The sequence below is a fragment of the Chelonoidis abingdonii genome, chromosome 14, assembly GCF_003597395.2.
Source record: "Chelonoidis abingdonii isolate Lonesome George chromosome 14, CheloAbing_2.0, whole genome shotgun sequence".
Classification (NCBI taxonomy): Eukaryota; Metazoa; Chordata; order Testudines; family Testudinidae; genus Chelonoidis; species Chelonoidis abingdonii.
The window spans coordinates 25,276,275-25,297,076 of record NC_133782.1 but is presented as its reverse complement, the minus strand read 5'-3'; the positions used below and the strand labels follow the sequence as shown (position 1 = coordinate 25,297,076).

The 20,802-nt window shown below is 47.4% G+C and overlaps 1 protein-coding gene across 5 annotated transcripts in view; it reads left to right on the top strand.

The window, feature by feature from the left end:
• Positions 1-20,566, top strand: part of SGK2 (serum/glucocorticoid regulated kinase 2) — a 34,951-nt gene extending 14,385 nt beyond the window's left edge. For 4 of the 5 annotated variants that reach the window (XM_032769657.2, XM_032769656.2, XM_032769658.2 and 1 more), the window contains 13 exons: positions 3,680-3,749; positions 5,699-5,756; positions 7,706-7,755; positions 8,525-8,582; positions 9,195-9,278; positions 10,079-10,210; positions 11,425-11,537; positions 12,280-12,316; positions 13,325-13,411; positions 16,619-16,714; positions 17,040-17,195; positions 18,184-18,273; positions 18,813-20,566. In XM_032769657.2, coding sequence (XP_032625548.1) covers positions 3,680-3,749; positions 5,699-5,756; positions 7,706-7,755; positions 8,525-8,582; positions 9,195-9,278; positions 10,079-10,210; positions 11,425-11,537; positions 12,280-12,316; positions 13,325-13,411; positions 16,619-16,714; positions 17,040-17,195; positions 18,184-18,273; positions 18,813-18,965 — 1,184 coding nt within the window. In that variant the 3' untranslated portion in view covers positions 18,966-20,566. Of the gene's footprint in view, positions 1-3,679; positions 3,750-3,953; positions 4,030-5,698; positions 5,757-7,705; positions 7,756-8,524; positions 8,583-9,194; positions 9,279-10,078; positions 10,211-11,424; positions 11,538-12,279; positions 12,317-13,324; positions 13,412-16,618; positions 16,715-17,039; positions 17,196-18,183; positions 18,274-18,812 lie in introns of those variants that run through there. The other variant, XM_032769659.2, reaches the window with a different exon arrangement.
• Positions 20,567-20,802: the final 236 nt, after the last annotated feature.

Sequence of the window (20,802 nt, the reverse complement as noted above, 5' to 3'; positions counted from 1 at the left end):
GCTGTTTCAAATCGAAGTCTCAACGTTTCACTTTGAAAACATCAAAATGAAAAACTTCTGAAAAAGTTGAAAAACTTTTTAGCTTGTTTGAGCAAAACAATTTGCTGAAATCAGCGCTCGCTCACGGAATGCATGGGGAGAACCTAATCTGCAGGGGGGGAAATGTTTGTTGAAAACTTTTGGCCAGCTGTAGAGGAGACTAGCTCTCTTGTGGTACAGGTACGTCTACACTGTGATAAAAGACCTGCAGCACAGCACAGCTGCCCTGGATCAGCAGGCTCAGACTCAGGCTGCAGGGCTATAAAATTGCAATGTAGATGTTTGGGCTTGGGTGGATCCTGGGCTCTGAGACCCTCCACCCTCACGGTTCTCAAAGCCCAGGCTCCAGCCCAAGCCTGGTTGTCTACACTACAATTTTATAGTCTTGCAGCCTGAGTCTCACAAGCCTAAGTCAGCTGAGCTGATTTGGGTTCCGAGACCTGATGCTCTGGGTTAACTCAGCGTAGAGTCCAGTGTTTCTCAGATGCGGCCACCAGTGGCTTTTCTTGTGGCCAGAGCCTCCTGGGCTGTGACTAGGGGGAGGAGAGGCAAAGCAGCAGCTCTTCCCCGTCCCAGTTGCTCCTGGATGCACCGACTTAGTGCTGGCTGCTGGGGCTGCAAGCAGGGGTTGAGCCCTGCCCCCCTCTGGAGACAGCTGGGGCACAATGCAGGAGGACCAGGCAGCTGGTGAATTCCCCACCTTCCTAGGGGTGGTGGGGCTCAGGCTTTGGGCTTCACCCCTAGAGTGGTGGGGTGGCAGGCTCCAGCTCCCTGGCTTCAGGCTCCATCCCTGTCTCCTAGCCATGGGTCTTTGGGCTCTGGGTACAGGACTTCAGACTCTGGCACTCCACTATCTCCTTTGCCCCCTCAACTCCGTTGCTTCTGGCCCCTACTGCCTACCCTGACCCCCCCCATCCAATTTGTCCCCAGGCTTGCCAGGGCTGAGTAAGTCTGCTGTGAAAAGTGATACTTTTATATTTGTTAATATCACTTTTTTACAGCAGACTTACTAGCTAGCAATAAATTAATTACAATGATTTGGACGTGTATATGTGCATATTTATTTGTTTTTCTTAAAGCTAATTTTCCTAAAGTGTGAGAGCATCCACCAGCAAAAGTTGGTGGCCGCACTCTTAGGCCACCAAAAAATTTGTCCTGAGAACCCTTTACCCTTAGTGACCTGGAGAGACCCTCTATTCTGCCTTCTAGGGGTTAAGCTCGGAGCTACCACTTCCTTCTCCATTATGACCGGAGTCTGGAATTTGAACCTAGCTCTCAGTTACATCCGTGCAAATCAGCAGTAAAATCAATGAGCTTACATGGGTGTGAAACTGATGTGAATGAGAGGAGAAGCAGGCTCATGGGCCAGATTTTCAGGAAAGCTCCATACTCAATGTGCTGAGCTGTCTTCAAAAGGTGGCTGCTGTGGCTTGTCTGCAGTGGTCACCGGAACAGAAATACCTAAACCACTTGTGCAAACTTCTTTGGTTTTGATACTAGTCGGCATAGATGCTCTTACTGCAGGGTAAGGTAACGCTATTCTGATAACTTTAATTGATTTTTTTTTTTTTTGCTGGTTTAAGTTATATCAGAATAGGGGTCTTTTATTTCACAGTAAGAGTATCCATGCACAGACTAGCATCAGACAACTACAACCAACTATTTCAGTCCCAGTTACCGCATAGCCAAGTCCATAGGCCCCAGAGATGAAAGACTTTGCATCCTTATAATTCCTCCCTGCCCTTTAAGGATGTCTGCTACTTGAGATGCCTCTCATTCCCCCAGTCCCTGTGGCTTGGGTTAAGGTGTTCTGCAATTCAGGGGCTGCCAGTGTGCTCTCAAAGCCAGTGGTCGCCATCTTATCCACTGCAAAACTGGTTTACTCTTCATATAGCTCTCCATTTTGACAGTGATATCTGGCCAGTTTATGTGACTCCCTTTCAGTGAGCAGCCTGGTCCGTGTCATCATAAAATACAGCCCTCTGATATCCCGGTAACCTCAGGGGAGGGCAAACAAACTCTAATGCAAGCTTTTACTGGTAGTGGAATGGAACAAACTTCTCCTCTTATCAGGGGAGAGAAAAGTCCAGGTAAATGTTACAGTCCAGTGCACTTATGTTGGGGGGGATCTGTATGCAAATGGAGTATGGTCTTTGGGCACCTGGGAAGATGTTCATGCAGCCGTCACTGCAACAGGAGGCACACCTAGCATCGCTTTCTCGTTCTCATGCAACAGCACAATGCTGCTATCTTACTGGGCTCATAATGCTACAGGGAAATGACCACATAAAGGTTCATTCCACTTCTCCCGCCCCGAATCTATAGTAGGAGCTTGTAAAGTTGGTTATGGCGTCACCAAATCTAAATCTTGGGTCCCAGACCCGCAGACTGTGCCCTGTTAACAACTATTCAGCGCACAACTACGCCTGTCTGTTCAGAGATTTGGCTCCCCTGCCAAATTCCCAGCCTGGTGTTTAGGCCAATATGGAAACATCTTCTGCAAAGTGTCATTTGTTCATGTTTATCTCCAGACATATTACCTGAGCAAAAGGAACTCCTAGCTTAGGAGGGCTTGTACATCTGCAGCCAGTGCTGCTGAGTTTGTCCTGTAGTACCGCTGTTCAACACCTTTTGAATTAAATACTATTTTTCATGAATATACCTTCTCCTTTTCTTTTTCTTTAAAAAAGGAATCTTCTGGTTTTTTTTTTTAAAGATTCTTTTTAAATAAAAAAGTTTTGATTTTCCTTTCTTTTCTTCTCCTACCCCACTATTTTCTGTGGCAAAGCAGGGGTGGGGGTTGAAGGCCCAGAATTTTTGTGAAAATATTTATTAGCTAACCAAAAAAATCATCCCTCTTTGAAACCTGCCATGTTTTTATATCTTGGGTATGTGTATGTATATGTGTGTTCAAAAATGCTCCCATTTTTGGATCCTATAGGATGGGGGACCAGGAGACAGGATTTCTGGGCCCAACTCTTCCATTGTCTTGAACTTATTGAAAAGTGACAGTAAAATGCCACTGAATCAGAAAGGCAACATTTGACACGTGCTTTGTGATGGTGCGACTGACGACACAAGATGCAGGACAACAAAATCTGGCCCCCTTAGGGTTTAATCCTGACTAACCCTGGCTTGCTGTATGTTGTTGTGCAAGTCACTTCAGTGCCATGACTGGGTGTGTGGAATAACAGGGCTTGCTTGAGGATGTTGTGAGGCCTGATTCATGCTTTGAAGTGCTAGGAGAGCCCTGAATGAACGGGGGGAGGCTAGAGCCAAGTATGATGTATGCCAGTGTAAACACATCTGTCTTGTGATTTTTTTTCCCTGCTGGGAGACTAAGACCCAGGGAATTTTTCTGAGAGGTGATTTGTGGGGGAGGCTTATGCAAACCAGACCTCTGGGGGGTCCCCATCTATCAGCACTCATTGGTTAGCTTGTAAACTGAGGAAAGGTCCCTGATGGAGGTGGAGGAAGCTGTCCTGGCCCCTATAAATGCCCGGCTAGTCTGGTGTGTGGGTAGAGGGGAGAAGGAGGTTGAAGAGCAGGGCAAGGTAAGCTAGGAACAAACAGGCCTCTGTGTTCTTGTGCTCTCACCACCAGCTAATCAGCTTAGTTTTCTAACTTTTCTTTCCCGCAGATCTTATAAAGCACGGGTGTGAGAGGATAGAACAGACCATCAAGGCCTCAGGCTCCAGGCTGTGCTCCTAGTGAGTATAAAAGCCTCTCAAAGGGACACTAGCTCTTTAAAACGCAGCCTACTAACCTCTGCTCTAGACAATAATTGGTGAGCAGAGTGGACTGGCACGGGCCAGAATTGTGGGCAGGGCTCTGGGAGCTGCTTCCAGCACAAACAGGCACAGCCAGGGAACGTCCCCTGCCATGGGACTGATTCTGCTTTGGAGAAGGGGCTTTCTCTACCTGCTGGGAGTCCAGGTGGCCCGTGTTTCTTGCAGAGGGGGAACGTCTTGCTGTGAGAGATCACACTGGGTGTGTGAGTGTGTGTGGGGAGACCTAGAGGGTGTTCAGTGTGCGGTTTGGCTGGCTGGTTACAAGGGGCGCAGAGGGGTGGGGGTTTTCATGGGCCTGGATAATGCTCCAGAGATGGATGGACCCACCCATATGTCTGCAGAGCTTCCTCCAAGACAATATGTGAAGCTTTTGGGGGGTGGGGTGGGGGGGAGGAGCTTGGTTTTGATAGTATTTAACCTTAGCTAAAGGTGAGGTGTGAGGGCTTAGAAAGGGAAGCGGGGCTGGGGCTGGCTCCCTTTGTTTTCATCTAGATGAATCCCAACTACAGAAAACCAGCTCCCAGGAACTAGAGAGGGCCAAGCTACAAAGTGTCTCTTTTGGTTCTTTCCTGTGCCTGTCGATCCAAAGTGGCATTTGGAGCTGGTGGCTCGGAACCACCACTGAGCCCAGCTCTTTCCTAAAAGGTGCCCCTGCTAATGCTGATTTAGCTCCTGCAGCCCAGAGCTCCTCCAGGTCCAGGCCTGCTTTGCTACCTGGGCTAGTAAAGTCTGTAAAACTGTGTCAGGTGTGTGGACCTGGTCTACGCTGGCTTGGGAAATGGCATCAAAACTGGGAAAAGCCGGGTGGTCCAACCCCGCTTGCATTATCTTGGCTTCCCTGCAGAGCCAAAAGGACCGTCTGGATCTGGAGAGGGGGATTGAGCCCCAGCACATCACGAGACTGAAAGCGTGGGGTGCGTAGCATCTCCTCTGTTCTCAGCACCTGCTTGAACTTCTATACGGTGGGTTGAGAAGAGTCCTCACCTGGGCTGCTGCACTAGATGGTCGCAGTTTTTGTTAGGCAGTAAGGTCCCCCCTCTTAAGAGCCTGTGAAGTGTGACTGTGTGAAAGGGTCACATTACCCCAGGGCCAGCTCTCTCTGCAGCAATTGGCCGAACCAGAGTTGCTCTGACGAGACACTGGCTGTGTTGGAATTCTGGCTGGGTCTGTTGCAGCAGCAACATCTGCACTCTGAGCTCCGTAGAAGTGTGGGAGGCCTCTTTTCAAAAGGGACCACTTTTTTGGAGGTGCCTTTTTGGGGGAGGGGCACCCAATCTGAGGCCCTGAGGGCCTGACTTTCAGTTGAAGCCAGTGGAAGTTTCTGGTGCTCAACAGCTGGGAAAATGCGGTGCGAGGCGTCACATGTAAAACACCCAAACACAGAGTGTCAGAATCAGTGGCCACTCCTGAAAAGTTTGGCCTGACAATTGAGTTTTAGATAGTCTTGTGGCTGCTCCTGGGCACTTAAATACCTTGGGCGTGATTCATCTTGGGCCTGCACCTTGTGCTGTCACTTACATGGGTGCAGAGTGAGGGCACTAACTGCTACCCAATGAGAGCGCTTTCTGTACCCCCCTCTGCACCAGTGGAAGCAGCTATACAAGCTGCAGGGCAATGAAGGATCAGGTCTCATGGCTCCAAACGTTGTGCTGGAAGTATGATCTGTGAGGCCCCAAGTTACTGGGTAGTGAAATCCTTTTTCCTGCTCTATTCATTCTCATCTGGGAAGATCATGCAGGTCCCCTTAATGGGTGCCTGCTTTCCGTGTGCTGAAGGTTGGCTCTGAACCCTGACAGGCTGGGGGCTAAGTGCTGACGAACAGTCTCTTTGCTGGTTCATTGTATTATCATTTATCTTTTTATTTCAAGTGCTGAAAGAGTTGCCTTCTTAATGGACCGTTCCAAAAACCCGGATAACAGCCCCCAGGTAAGGTTCCGGCTTGCTGGCTCCTATGCAGCATTACTGTTAATTGTAACAGGGAGGAAGGAGACATTTGTAGGAGAAATGTGAGCTGGAGAACTTAGCCTTAATCCTTCTCCCCTCTCAGAAAAAGGGAGGAGTTGGGGTGTCTCTGCAGACAAAGAGCAGTTTGTTTGGAATCGTTCCATTCCAGGTATAGGGGAGAGATGACCCTTGTCTTGCCATGGGTGGGAGGTGACTCACGACACCCCACTTTCGCAATCCCCTTGAGCTAGCTCCGGTTATTGCAGGATTCTTCAGCCACACTGGGAGCGTCACCATCAAGTTGACTGCAGATCTTGAGCCAGGACACGGTGCCCAAAAAACTGCATCAGGCTGGGCACTCTTAACCCCCCACCTGCATGTTTGATTCATTCCTGCCACGAGAATCCTGCAGGGCTTCAGTGCGTCCATGCTGATCAGGGTCCTTGTGCTTCACCTGTGACTGTTCCTCCAGCTTATCCCCTGGCAGGGCTGTAGATCCCCTTCACTTCCCCTGGAGCTCAGCTGGTCAATCACACCTCTCCATAGGTGGGGATTCTTTAGCTCCACCCCATGCTCGGAATGTGCATGTGTGTGTGTGTGTCTTCCCACTGGACAATCTCTCACTGCAAAGGGTGTTTTGGCAGGGTGGGGGGTGTCCCCAGGCTTTAGTCCTTGCAGACTCTACCCTATAAAACCAGTACACTCCTCCTGTTGGCCTTGACAGCCTCTGGGATTGCTTCCTTCTAGCACTGCCTTGTCCCTGTGGTCACTGATGGATGATGCTGGATGGAGAGGAGGGAGGGAGCTGCTCTGATTCTGACCAGGAGTCACTGTGGGAAGCAGGAGTGCAAGGAGCATGAAGGCCTGGCAGAGAGGGCTTATTTCCTGTAAAGTGTAGGGATAGGGAAAATCCCCCTGTGGCTAGAGGCGGGGAAGAGGAGGGAAAGGATCTGTGTGTATGGGGGATGGGCAGGAAGAGAATGGGCTCTATTCCCCACCCCTACTCCCAGCCCTGCCCAGTATTACCAGAGAAAAGCAAAATTCCAGAGCTTTAGCGAAGCTTTCAGTTCTGAGTGGTGCTTGAGCCATGGGCTGGATTAGTGCTGTTGTCAGGCTGTAGGATGATTAATTTCCTGGCTCTGAATTCCAGCCCTGAGTGTGCTTGGCAGGTGTCTAGGGTCCCTGCAATGTCTCTAGCAATGGGGTCTGTTAGTGCTACAGAAACCGGCAGCTCTCCCCATGTGTGCTTGCATGCGAGTCCATTGCTCAGCGCAGACGGTGGCAATCACCCATGTGTTCCTGCGGCCTGTGTGACTCGCGTGCAAAGAGGGCCCAGCGAGTGTAATGCTGCAAGTCGCTTTTCCTGGCGCCCAGGATGCTCGTCTCACACGAACCATGCTAGCAGCTAAACCTCCTCCTATCACTCCTTCACAAGAGTAGTTGCCTTCCGAGGGGCTAAGTCAGGCAGATGTGGGGCCTGCCTGGGTGCATGGGATTTGACTGATGCCATTGCTTTAGGACATGAGTAGAGCTTTGGTGAGGAAGAGAAATGAGATTTCCCCTCCCCCCGAACTCCCTTTCCCCCCATTTCTTGTGCACAGTGTCCAGGGATGGACCTCCTTCTTCCCTCCTTCTGGAGGGACTTATCCAGCCAGGTGCCAGAAGATTTGTTCCACTCTCACTGGTGAACTTGGAGGAGTTGGGGTCTGGTGTGGGTGAAGGGGTAGGGATAAAGCCAACTGCTCCAGTCTAAGGGCGGCTGTTAACTGAGATTCTGACTCAAAAATAGGCTGGCCATGTCTGTTTGGGGTTGTGACACATGACTTCGTGCAGCAAGTGAAAATATGTCTGCTTTGAAACTCCTCACTGGAATCCCATGTTCCTTCTCAGGGAAATGCTGACTAATTGCTTAATGTCTGTGTCCCCTCCAGCCTCTGACACCGACTGACAACATCAACCTTGGCCCGTCTGCTAATCCGAAGTAAGTAGCCTGCGTTTACCTGGGAGAGTATTGAACCCGGTGCACAAGGTGAACCGTGCAGTGAAAAAACTGATTGGTTTCCCATCTGATTTGCTCCATCTGAGCAAAGAAATCATAACTAGCAAATGGCCCAGGTGGACTCCCATATAGTGTGTATCTCAAAGGTCAGCACTCTGGGGGCTCAGCTGTAGCTAGTCACATGTACAGGTTTCTGCTTTGTCACTTTGACCAAGGTTACAATCCTAATCTCCTGCCCACACTCTAATGCCCCTGCCCCCAGCTCCTTGCTTTTGCTGCTTCCACCTGGTACTTTGGTTCCCTGTTAGGTGGGGGAGGGAGACTCTTCCTTATTTTGATTCTACTGCATCTCCCTGCTGTCTGCTTTATCAGCCAGAGCCCCTCCCAATCTTCAGAGAGAGAAAGCAAAGAGCTTCATTTGCACCTAACCTTCAGGTGCATTTGAGGATTTAACGGCTTTCTCTGCCACTGTCATATTCAGAAGAGCAGATTATCCGGGTGACTGGGATACTTGGCTAGGGATTCCACCCCACTGCTGCCCTTGTGTGTCTGTATTGCACCATACAAAACCTTTACCTGCTGGATTGCTGCATCTGTGACTGGAGGATGGAAGGAAGCTTATCTAGTGAATGAAGATTATGTCTTCCACCCAACTTCCAGGGCTGACCCTCCTTGTGTACTTTTGAAAAAAACCTTAGTTGACATTTAGCCAGTGGAATGGGTGGTAACCCGCTGTCTCCTTGTCCAACAGTGCCAAGCCAACGGACTTTGATTTTTTGAAAGTTATTGGGAAAGGAAGCTTTGGAAAAGTAAGTGAGTGTAGCTTGGGGTCGATCGTGGGTTTCTGAAGGCGTCCTTGTATGGTCTCCTCTTTTCCCTTGCTGAAATAGTTTCCAGCAGCAGCGGAGTGGGCTTCATTTACTCCTCCCTTGAGTAGCCCATCACCAGTGCTGAAACAGGCCTGGGAACAAAGAGGCATGGAAGAAGGTGAGTGGTATCTTACTACCCCACAGGTGGTAGGAGGGAAGGTATAAGAGCAGCATTTGAAATACTGCTCATCTTGGCACATTCTCACATAACTAGGAGAGTGTCCCTGGGCATGTCTGCTTTGTGAGATGACAGTGATCCTCTAGAAATGGGATTCTCTCCCTCTGTGTTCTGAAACTGCTCTAGCTGGATACTGGGTGGAATGAGGGGAAAGTAGCTGGGGAACTGAGGGGAAGCTTAGTTTGCTGTATGCCCTTGTCAAGGGATGGAAGGAGAAAACACCTGGCTGGCTTCTCATGCTCTAAAATCGTAGCCCGACCCCTTGTGCAGTCACCTGCACTAGTCGCAAAGGTGGTGTGAAACACTAACGAAATAAATCGGAATGGTGTAGAGCACCAGAGACCCACGCCCCTCGCCTCGCCCTTCTGCTGTAGGTTCTCCTGGCCAAACGCAAGTCTGATGGGATGTCTTATGCTGTGAAAGTCTTGCAGAAGAAATCCATCCTGAAGAAAAAGGAGGTATGTTACAGACAAGCCCTCTGGGGAGGGGAGGAGGGTTTAACTTCTCTTCTTGGTGCTTTTTCTTCATGATAAAAGCAAGGCATCATACTAGTGTGTCTGTGCCTCTTGCTCTAGTCACCACTGGTGTGCACCCCGACTGATCCTCAGTTTATCAGGAGGATCGTGGTGCAGATGAAAGGAAAGCTGAACAGCAATGGCTTGATCATGGTGCAAACAAGCTCTGCCACTGCTCAATCCTTGCCCACCCAGCCCCTATGTCTGCACTATAACTGTTAACAATATTTCTGCATCCACACCAAACCCTGGGCCTGATCTTGCAAATACTTACTAGCAAGCATAGTGCTTACAGCTGTGAATAGCCCCATTAACTTCACTGATGAGTACTCGCAGTTGTAGGCACTGTCTTGTGTTCCCAGGAGGAGGCCCTGGGCTGTAGACTATGGCTGCTAGTGCGTACCACAGTATGGAGTATGCGTGTGTTGTGATGTGCCGCAGAGAGGTAGGAGGGGGAGGAATTGTCAAACATGGTTCTGGAGGAATCCTGCTCAACAGGCCTTTGCTTGCTAGCTCAGTCATGCTCCAAGGCATCCTTCCGAGGGACTGGGTATTGACCTTTCGGATACTAAACCTAGTCACCCCTAGGAATGGCCAGTTGGCCTCAGAATGAATAACAATATCGAGAGCTTGTTGAGAACCTTCCATCTGAAGATCTCTCAGCACTAGGTGGCCACTCGCCTGCCAGACTCTGGAATGGAACCAACTGACCTACTAACACATCTTTGGCTGGTTCTGCGCAGCAAACCCACATTATGGCGGAACGCAACGTGCTGCTGAAAAACGTGAAACATCCTTTCCTGGTGGGCCTCCACTACTCTTTCCAGACCTCCGAGAAGCTCTACTTTGTGCTAGACTATGTCAATGGAGGAGAGGTGAGTGCAAGAGTACAGCTGTCATTTTAGACTCCCACTGTACATTAACAGTCCTGGATCTATTTGTCTCCCATCAGGAACCAAGCTGTGGATGTTTGTGCTAAAGCAGTGTCATGCCTGTTTCTGAAATGACCTTGTTCAGACTGGACACACACTACTGTGGCATTCATCAGTCCAGTCAGAGACCTATCTTAGGAACGCTGCGTTTTGAATGAGACTCTGGTGCCAAGCACCTTAGAAATAACATCTGGTAAAATCTTCCACATGCAGTAGCCTGGCCCCATAGGCACTCTCTGATCTAGATTGTAAAATAACCCACACACCCCTCACTTAACTTTCTTGCTTGTCTTGTGGCTTCAGCTCCAATCTGTCACATGTGGGCCTTCTCCTATTGGTGCACAGCAGAGGTCGAGCTGTCCATCAGTGAAGGAAGATCTGAGGCAAGGGTGATGAGGGAGGGGCATGGCAGTGTCTCAGACCACTGGGGGTCAAATCTGACTATAACTGGCTGCCAAAACTCTAGTGTGAGTCCCTCTCGTCCATCCTTTCTAGCGTATGGAAGCTGCTCTGTGGCACCACTTGCTCTCCCATTCCTGAACCTCAACTGAAAGCAAATGTTGAAGCAGCAAAGGCTCTTTCTATGCTCCATCACGAGGCCTGGTTGAACCTGACTGTTCCCTGAGGGGATCTAAGATGTGTCATTGCCAGACATTGTCTCTGATGATTAGCCTGTTTACAGACTGCACTTGAGGTCCAGTCTACACTACACGTTGTAGTGAGGTGGAGGCATGATTATGTTGTGACCAGATTGACTGTAATGGTGATGTTGGGGGTGGCATGACTGCACCCATCCAGGATGCTAAATAAGGCAGCTTGGCTCTAGCTAATTCAGTATGACTGGCAGAGTTTACTCTCTGCAAACCGCAGTAGTCACTCGGTGGCTGGCATTCAAATAGCTTCGCCTCTTTGTAGGAGGAGACTTCTTTCTCAACAAGCGAAGGCTTGAGATTAGTAGCCCAGCTGCCTCCGGAGCTCTCCTTCTTGGGAAAGAAATTTTAGTGGTGGGGAGAGGGGTTAGCTTTCAATGGGAGTGAACAGAAGGCAGAAAAGGGGCTGTTCAGAATGTCCCTGCACATGGCAGCAACACTGCGGGGAGGGGATGACGGGAGAGGGCTGCTCCCAAGTAACCAACAGGCTCTTTCCTCTCTGTTCAGCTCTTCTTCCACCTGCAGCGAGAGCGCTGTTTCCGTGAACCTCGTGCCCGCTTTTATGCAGCTGAAGTAGCCAGTGCAGTAGGGTACCTGCATTCCTTGAACATAATCTACAGGTAGGGTGCATGTCCCTGGTGAGTATAGCAGGCACGAGTAACTCCCTCTTCCCTGTTCCCTGCTCACCCTTGGCTGCACCTAAGTGTGTGTAAAATATTGAGGAGGGGCAGGAAACTACTTGATATTGTAACCGTGCAGGCATGTTACAAGGGGCACTCCTAAAAACAAAGTGCAGAACTACTGGGCAGGGCTGCGCTGTCTTCCTAAACTAGGCTTCAGAACTATGCTTTTGATCCAGGATCTCCTGTGTATTTCAGAACTTCTCATGTAGCATCTCCCTGAGCCCCTTCCCCTGATTTCCCTCTTTCAGTCCTTGAATGAGGCTTTGGCTTTGAGAAGGAGGGGACGAAGTTAGCTTGGCTTGTTTTGAATGGGAGGAGAAGGTAGTTTAGTACAACGCATGACAGGCAAAGTCTCTGGTCAGGAAATTAAAGATGTTTCCCACAGCAGCAGTAACTGCCACACTGTGCGACCAGATGCTATAGCATATGCCTAGCAGCCTCTCTAGCCTTACAAAAACACTAATATTTGTATATCAAACACATGCTGTGCTGATTCACTGCTGCTGCGGGAGCTATAACTCTAGAGTTCCTGATGGCCATGGCATTCTCATAGACCTCAGTGCACCAGACTGTCAACATTTCTCAGTCCCCTGCAGTCCCCATTCTTTTCAACTGGAGCTGTTGTGCGTTGAGCTCTTTGGAAAATCTGGTTCAGCATCACATCTTTCTCTTCTTCTAGGGACTTAAAACCTGAAAACATCCTCCTGGACTGCCAGGTATGTTCAGCTCTCTTGAAAACACGTCTGCTTCCTGCATTCTCTTCACAATTTTTTTTGTGCATGCTAGCTTGGGTATGACAGAGGAACCATGAGTAATTACTGCCTCCCTTCCCCCACTCACCAAAATTACTTGGTATACCCCACATCCGTTCAGTAGGGGGAGCCACAACACTGACTTGTAAAGCAAGCAGCTCTGTTAACTCTAAATACACATACTCCCTCCTGCTACTCAGTAGTTTCCCAGAGCTCAGATGTTAGCATTTTTGTTATATCCGAGCACTAACCCATGGAAAAAGCATTTTAAATATCCCATATGGCAGGTCTAGGCTTGAGCACTGTAAAGCTCCACCAACCAAGCAGTTCCCTGGACTGATGAAGGGCTAATTGTTCAACTGATCACAGGGCTTTGCTGGTCAGTCTGGCCAGTTTAATAGATACTTATACCTAAGCATGGCAGAATTTTGTTTCAGTTTTTTTTTAAATAATGTTGACATAAATTTTTAAATTTTCACAGTTGCAGGAAATTATGGCGGGGGTCATACACTGGGGGGAGATCAGATAATTATTTAATTATAGTTGACATTGAGATTCAAAAAGTCAAAGCTTAATAACTATTTTAAAATGCAGATTGTCAGTATCACGTCAAAATATACAAAGTACTGGTAAATATCCTTAAACTCTAAAAAGTTCTCAAGCAGCATTTTTCTAAAACTGAAAAAAGTGTACATTTTATTATTACGGATAGAAAAGTATATTTTTACATCTGTTTGTGGGTACAGTGAAATTGACATTTACTGATAAAAATCAAATCCTTACAAGCCTACATTTAAACCATATTTTTGTGAAACGTCTCCCGTCAGATTTCCTGTTCAATCTGTTTGTATGTATAAATGCCCAGCAGTTGCAAAGCTGAAAGGTGCACATGAAAACAGCAAAGGGGGCTAGAAATCCATGCACTCCCAGTAGGGAGAGCTTGATAAGGCTGAAATCCCTTCTCCTCTTTAGGGACACATAGTACTGACAGACTTCGGACTTTGCAAAGAAGGAATGGAGCCAGAGGAAACGACCTCTACTTTTTGTGGCACCCCAGAGGTACAGTATGGTCAACTTTCTTGTTAACTGAGAATTACTTAGGCACTAACTGCCTGACACATCAGAGCTGCAGGTGCTCAGCTCCTCACAGAGGTGTCAATCAGAGCTGTGTGTATTCAGCATCACTGAAAAATCGGGGACCAAGATCTGAGACAGTCTCAGCCTCTTTTTTGACATGCATGGTGCTGAATATGTTGGCATGTTGCATGAAAGGAACCAAGGAGGCTAACACGTCCTGTTTGTTCCCCATTGCTGTCATACTAGTTTGGGTCCCACTGAGTTCTTATACCCTTTTACAAAAGCATTATTCCCTTTAGCAATGTAACACTGCCACCCCCCATTTCTTCCCCTTCCTCCCCTCCACTTGCATTCCTACTGCAACTGGTGGGAGAGGGGTAAACTGCTGAAAAACAACCTTTACCTTGGGGCAACTAATGTGTCCAAGGTATCCTGAGGTAAAAACACAGTGGAGACAAGGCACTTTGGTTTTACCACAAGGTGAACTAGGTGAAGTCTGCACTAAAGTGTCTTCCCTGTGGTTTTTACCTCAGGATAGCTTGCATGTGTTAATTACCCTGTGGTTTTAGAAGTGAAGACAAGGCCTGAGTTTAATGTGTGTTTGAGGAGGGCCTAGTCTCTGTTCCCTGGAATGGTGCTGAAAACATGTCTGTTCTTGATGTGGGGTTTAGAAGGGTTGAGGAGGATCCATTGCTGATGACCATTATCAGTAGCAGGGCCCAAGTTTAGATTGGACCAATGGACTGTGAACCATTGCCTCTAAAAAGCTTACTCGTGTCAACTCGGTGTCCTCTGTGAAACCTAATAATGATGACTTTTTTTTTTCCAATGCCACCCTTGCAGAAACTGCTGACTGACTCTTATATCCTTACCGTGTTTTCATTTTAAACTTTGCTCCACAGGTATCAGGTTTCAAGACTTAAACATGCAAATAAGAGAAATTCACCAGGGCATTCAATTAACAAGAGAGAGGCCTGGTATACTCACAGATCTTTTTTGTACTGATATAAATATTTTAGTATGGATGCAGTTTTAGTATGGATGCAATACAAAGGTGACATGCATCTGACGAAGTGGGTATTCACCCACGAAAGCTCATGCTCCAATACGTATGTTAGTCTATAAGGTGCCACAAGACTCTTTGCTGCTTTTACAGATCCAAACTAACACAGCTACCCCTCTGATACAAGTATAAAGGTGCTTACACCAGTATAACTTTACACTGATAAAACTATCCACACTGGGGGGCGGCGGAGGGGAGGGAGGGACAGGGCTGTACTGTTGTCACTACATTATTATAGTTAAAGCATTACAATTTTTGCATGTAGACAAGGCCTTATTTTAACTTGTGACAGGATGGCTTTTACTAAACTGATTAGTACGTTGAATAAACTTGCTTTTAAAATGTTGCAACTTTTTTGGCGGGGGGAAATCCTGCTGATTCTGGAATGGGTGTTCCTGCAGAACCTGGCAAGACTTCCAGTAGCCATGGTGACAGCCTTGACACTGGAATCCAGGACCTTCTCTAGCTACGCTCCTTGATTATAATACTTACTCCTGTAGCTATGAGCACAGTGTTCCAGATATTTACTTGCTGCTGCCCCTTAATTCACAGAACACCAAGTTAATAGTCACATTGTCATTAGCGTCTCCTGATGACGCAGGTTGTGACCCTCTCTGCTGCCTTGGATCTTGTGACATTACCACTGCAAAATAGCTGTAAAATGCTACCAAGAAGAATAGGAAGTTTTGTTTCCAGCACAGGTGTAAATCATAGCAAGGTAAAATGTGTCTCCAGCCTTCGTAGAGCATAGTAGGGAAAGCGCTGCAATCTGTCCACACTGACAGCTGCAAGTGCACTGGCATTGTCACATTAGCAGCTCTTGCAACAGCCACAGAGAGCAGTGTGTTGTGGTAGCTATCCCAGCATGCAAGTGGCTGCAACGTGCTTTTCAGATGGGGGGGTGGAGTGTGACAGGGAATGTGTTGTGTGTATGTGTGGGGAGAGAGAGTGGATTTTTGGGGTGCTGAGAGCATGTCAGCATGCTGTCTTTTAAGTTCAGACAGCAGCAGACCCCTCACCCCCTGCCTCTCTCTCTCACACACAGCATTACACAGTAATGGTTGTTTTGTCCCGGAGCAGATAAGCAGCAGACTGTCAGAAACGGGCATATCCACATTCCTGCAGCCATTCTAAAACAATGACAAGAGTGACCACTTGACTTAAGGGGATTATGGGATGTTTCTGGAGGCTGATCAGAGTGCAGTAATGCAACACCTCATTCACATTTCAGCCAAGGTACTCCAAGTGTTAATCTTCTCTCCGAGGTGGAGTACCAGGAGTGCTCTAGCCCTGGAGTCAGAGCGCTCTACATGCCTTGCCAGTGTGGAAAGGGAGTGAGCTAGGGCACCTGGGGCTGCTTTAATGCACTCTAACTCACAAGTGTAGCCAAGCCCTTAGGTTATAGCCCCAAGCCTTGTTAGCCAACACAGCCAAAAACTCTCCCTGGCTTTCTCCTGGATCATGCTGTGTCCTCACCAGCTCCTGCCTGGGTTTCGTTTTATGCTTCTGCCTCCCTCTCTTCTGTCTCTTCTTAGTTTCTGTGTGTTCTGCCTCTTCCCCCTTACTCAGCAAACCCCATCCAGCCATTCAGTCAAAACTCCTGGGCAGGTTCGCAACCCACTTTGATCTTAGATGAGGTGGCTTCTGATTAACTTATTCTGACAGGTCTGTTTATGGAAAGGTACATTCACACCCAGTCTCAAAGAGACAGTCACCAGAACCTCTTGACATAACAGGAGTCTTCATGGTAGATACAGGGACGGGAAATCTGCAACTTCACAGTTGATTGAACTCTATTAGTCAGCCACTCATGATTTTGGAAATAGCTGTGCATCTAGGGCAAAGAGCCATACCACTGGTTAGAGTTCTGCTAAAACTCCCTTCCTCAAGTTGCGTATAGGAAGATGGGAGCTTCTCAAACTTTAGGAAAAGTTTAGCTCTAGAGTCAGTCCTGTGACAGGGGAAAGTTCTACTTTAAATAAATAAATAAAAAAAAAGCTGGTGGAAATCACAGCTCTGAACCTCTCTAACGCTTTTATTTAGAGATTAATTAACTGCAACCTGGAATGTGTAGTCATGGAAGCCTTTGTAATTTGTCTCAAACAAAGCTCTCTGACTCTTCACAGTACTTGGCCCCAGAAGTGCTAAGAAAACAACCCTATGACAGAACAGTAGACTGGTGGTGTCTGGGAGCTGTCCTCTATGAGATGCTGTTTGGGTTGGTGAGTCTTAAAATCACGCACTGCAACTTGTTGGAGAGCAAAGAGATGCTCCTTAAAGAAAGCAATGACCTTTTGAAGGCTGTGGGCCACTAAAGCAGTAGTTCCATGTATAGGGTACCATGACATGGACGATTCCAACATAAATGAAAGAACTAGTTGAAACAGTCATCCTAATGTTGCTGAGATGAAAACATTTAGCCTCCCTCGCGCACACTGTAGAAATGGAATCTGATGAATTGTCTCCCACAGGTCTGAAATTGTTTGCATGCTTCATTATGGTATCTCATGTCTTATGTAGCTGATTTTCTCCTCTCTTCCCTATCAGCCTCCCTTTTACAGCCGGGATGTGTCTCAGATGTATGACAATATTCTACACAAGCCACTCCAGATCCAAGGAACCAAGACCATGGCAGCTTGTGATATCTTACAGGGACTGCTTCACAAGGACCAGAAGAGGAGGCTGGGGGCCAAGATGGACTTTGTACGTGGTGTTTCCCATCCTAACCTATTCTCTTCATACACAGCCAACTCCACCCCTCCTCCGAGCCCCTCTCCTCTTTCATATCTGTTCTACATTGGTTGATCTTAGTCTTAGGAAGACTTCAGTGTCAAGTGGAATGACATCTCTCCATAGCAGAAAGCAAGCTCCCTCTGGGTAAACGTTCATTATTCAAGCCCTGGACCTAGCTTCCTTGCAGTGTCCCATAAGGCTTGGCTTGGCTACTTTTCAAAGCACCAAGATATTGCTTGTATGCGACTTGTGAATTGCAATCTCTTCAGGGGTGTATCTAAATACAACTTTGAGGTGGGGCTTTGCAAGTGTGTGTGTGTTTGTGTGGGGGAGGGTGAGGGGGCAGGGGGAGTTAAGCTCCATGTTAGCAACACAACAGGAGGCTGTGGCTCAGAACTGGGCACAGGATGTTAAGACCTGCAGAGGGGACTTTATGCTGTCATCAGGGCCGGCGCTTCCATTTAGGCGACCGCTAGGATTTGGCGGGGTGGCATTTTGCCACCCTAGGCGACAATTCGGCGGCGGTTAGTCCTTCCACGCTCTAGATCTTCGGCGGCAATTCTTCGGCGGGTCCTTCACTTGCTCCGGGACCCGCCACCAAAGTGCCCCGAAGACCAGGAGCGCGGAAGGACCCCCGCTTAGGGTGCCAAAAACCCTGGCGCCGCTCCTGGCTGTCATGGTTAAAGGTGTGAGGAAGGGCTGGGTTGGTAGCATGTAGTGTCCCTGTACCATAAAAAGGATACAGTAAACTCATGAAGTCTTTTGTGTTGGGGATACTCCAATCTGCCAAGATGAGGAACATTACAACTTGTTTTTTTCCAATATGCTGTATGTAGCTGTAGAGCTACAACCATCCACTATCGGGGAGCCTGTGCCTATTTAGTGACTGTTGGAAAAGGGATGGTTGAGGAGGAAGGTGGCAGGAGAGTGATTATTTCCCCCCAACCCTTCTTTGCAGCTTGAGATAAAGAATCATGTGTTCTTCAGCCCAATAAACTGGGATGACTTGTATCACAAGAGGATCACTCCTCCCTTCAACCCCAATGTGGTAAGTGGTGGTGGCTGATGCAAGTTTTCCCTGCATAACTTTAATGGGAAGGGAACTGAGACTGCAGTGGTCAAAAGTCCCTTGTTCAAATATTCTAGCTGCTTCTAGATGTGGGGGGTTGGAGGGAGGAGGGGGAAAAATCATCATCCTCTGGAAACTTAAAAGTAACTTGCATCTTCTGCCTGTCTGTTCCTCCTCAACTTCCCATAGTACATCACCGCTTCTAGTTGCTCCACTTATCGGGGGATGCAGTCGGCAAGTTCTGTGACAGAGGATGGGGGGAGAAACTGTGTGTGTAGCAAAATTCCCCCTCTTCCCCTGCCCCACTGCTAGTTGTCTTAGTTGATGATTTCTTCTTCTTTAGTGCTGTTTAAGTATACTTCCTGAACTGTAAGCTAATGTCTCTTTTGTGGGAACATAAAATAAAGATTTGGTCACAGCTGTCTAAAACAGTTCTGTCTAAAGAAATAACTTGTCTGAGAGCTTAGGCCTGTTCATCTGAAATGATGTTATACATGTTTGTTTGTTTGTTTTTTTAGTCTGGTCCTGCTGATCTGCGACATTTTGACCCAGAGTTCACACAAGAAGCGGTCTCAAATTCCATCACCCGGACACCTGACTTAGCAGCCAGCTGCTCCAGTGCCTCAGATGCTTTTTTAGGGTTTTCTTATGCACCGACTGATGGTTTTTAAATAGGACTTGGGAAACCTAATTTTAACTGATGGTCTTGATTTTAAAATGGCACTGTCCTCTGTTCATGACTGTTAAAAGAAATTCGGACTAGCACACTAACTGGAATGGACCTGAGCTCTTTCACTGTGATGCAAAAGTTTTTTCCTCCTCTGGCAGGGAGGCTGCGGATCATCCTAGTTAGAGATTTTATTCCTACAGAATGGAAGTTAACTCCATGGTCTTATTTATGTTTAGAAGCTTAGTGCCATCATTCATGCCAAAACCACATCTCAGTACACTGCAAGTCACTTACCCAATAACAACTGGCCTACTTATTTTGGAAGTGTCTATGTAACTGTGCTTCATACACATAGCTAGTCTGTCTCCTCCATCTTGTCTGATTGCTCTATCAATGGTGAGGAGGAAATCTGTTCACACTATGGGTATGTCTACGCTAGAAACGCTACAGTGGCACAGCTGGAGCACTGCAGTTACATCACTGTAGTGTAGTCACAGAATGGAAGGAGTTCTTCTGTTGCTGTAGTAAATCCACCTCTCCGAGGGGCAGGAGCTAGGTCAATGGAAGATGTCTTCCGTTGACCTAGAGCTGTCTACACTGGGGCTTAGGTCTACGGACTTAACTACGTCTCTCAGGGGTGACATAGCTAGGTCAACCTAAGCTTTACGTGTAGATCAGGCCTGTCCTTATGCTGTGACAAGTCACTGTGATGGGAAGATGGCATTGGATTTTTTACTTAAATATACACATCAAGCAAAACTCCCTGAACTTTCCTCAGTAACATCTGTTAACAGCAAGCCAAAGGGTAACTGACTGGCACTAATGTGTGTTTAGTTATATCTTCCCTCCCTTCTTTTTAAAGGAAGGGCAAGATCCTTAGCTGATGTAAATCAGCATAGCTCTGTTGACTACAGTGGAGCTACAGTAATTTACACCAGCTAAGGATCTGATTTGGAGTCTTTTTGATGTAGCCACTTCAGTCAAGCTATCACTTGACAAGTTTGTGCATAATCTGAGTGTTGGACTAAACTACATTCCACTCTTCCAGGCTGGGAGCTCTGCACCCTAGTAATGAGAGGCAGTTTCCCACCAGCGTTAGGAAGAATTCAGATCTCCCAAGTATGAAAGTGCTCCAAATCTTACGTGTACTAGTACCTACTGAATACCCCATGGGCAACTACCAATCTGAGCCCCCAGATGATGTAGGTGGGAGTTTTTTTGAAAAAGTCTCCCAAATTTAAATGGAACCTGATGTTGTTCTGAATGTGTGTGTGTTAAAGGCTAATTTATTCATTCTGCCTTAATTTAAATGCTGGAGTCTGGATTGTTTTTGTTTTTTTTTAAAACATTATTCATTATTCTGTCTCTGTGGGGAGGAGAAAGGGGAATAAGGTCTGATAGTGTTAGGAGAATCTCCTGTACTGGTCCACACGTGGACACTGTTAGCATGAAAAACCTGGATTTCTAAAGACTGGTCCAAATGAGCACCTTGTCTTCTGCTCTAGAAGCTCTGTTGACATGCTGGAGCACTTGTGATACTTGCCTTGAAAAGAGAATGGAAACTTTTTTTTATCTTGCCCAATTTTACCTTTATTGTACATATGGAAGTTATTAATAAAAAAGTTCTATTTTAAAGTGAATGCTCTAACTTATTCACCTCCACAGCTTGTCTGCAATTCTGGGGAAGGGGAGGAAAAACCCAGGGTTTCCAATGAGCTATCTAGCTTTCCATTTGCTGGAGCATCAACTGATGTCCGTCCCAAAACTGTGTGACCAACTTAAAACTCTCACTTGCAGCTGTGGCTCGGAGACGATCACCGCCTAGTGCTGGTTTACTG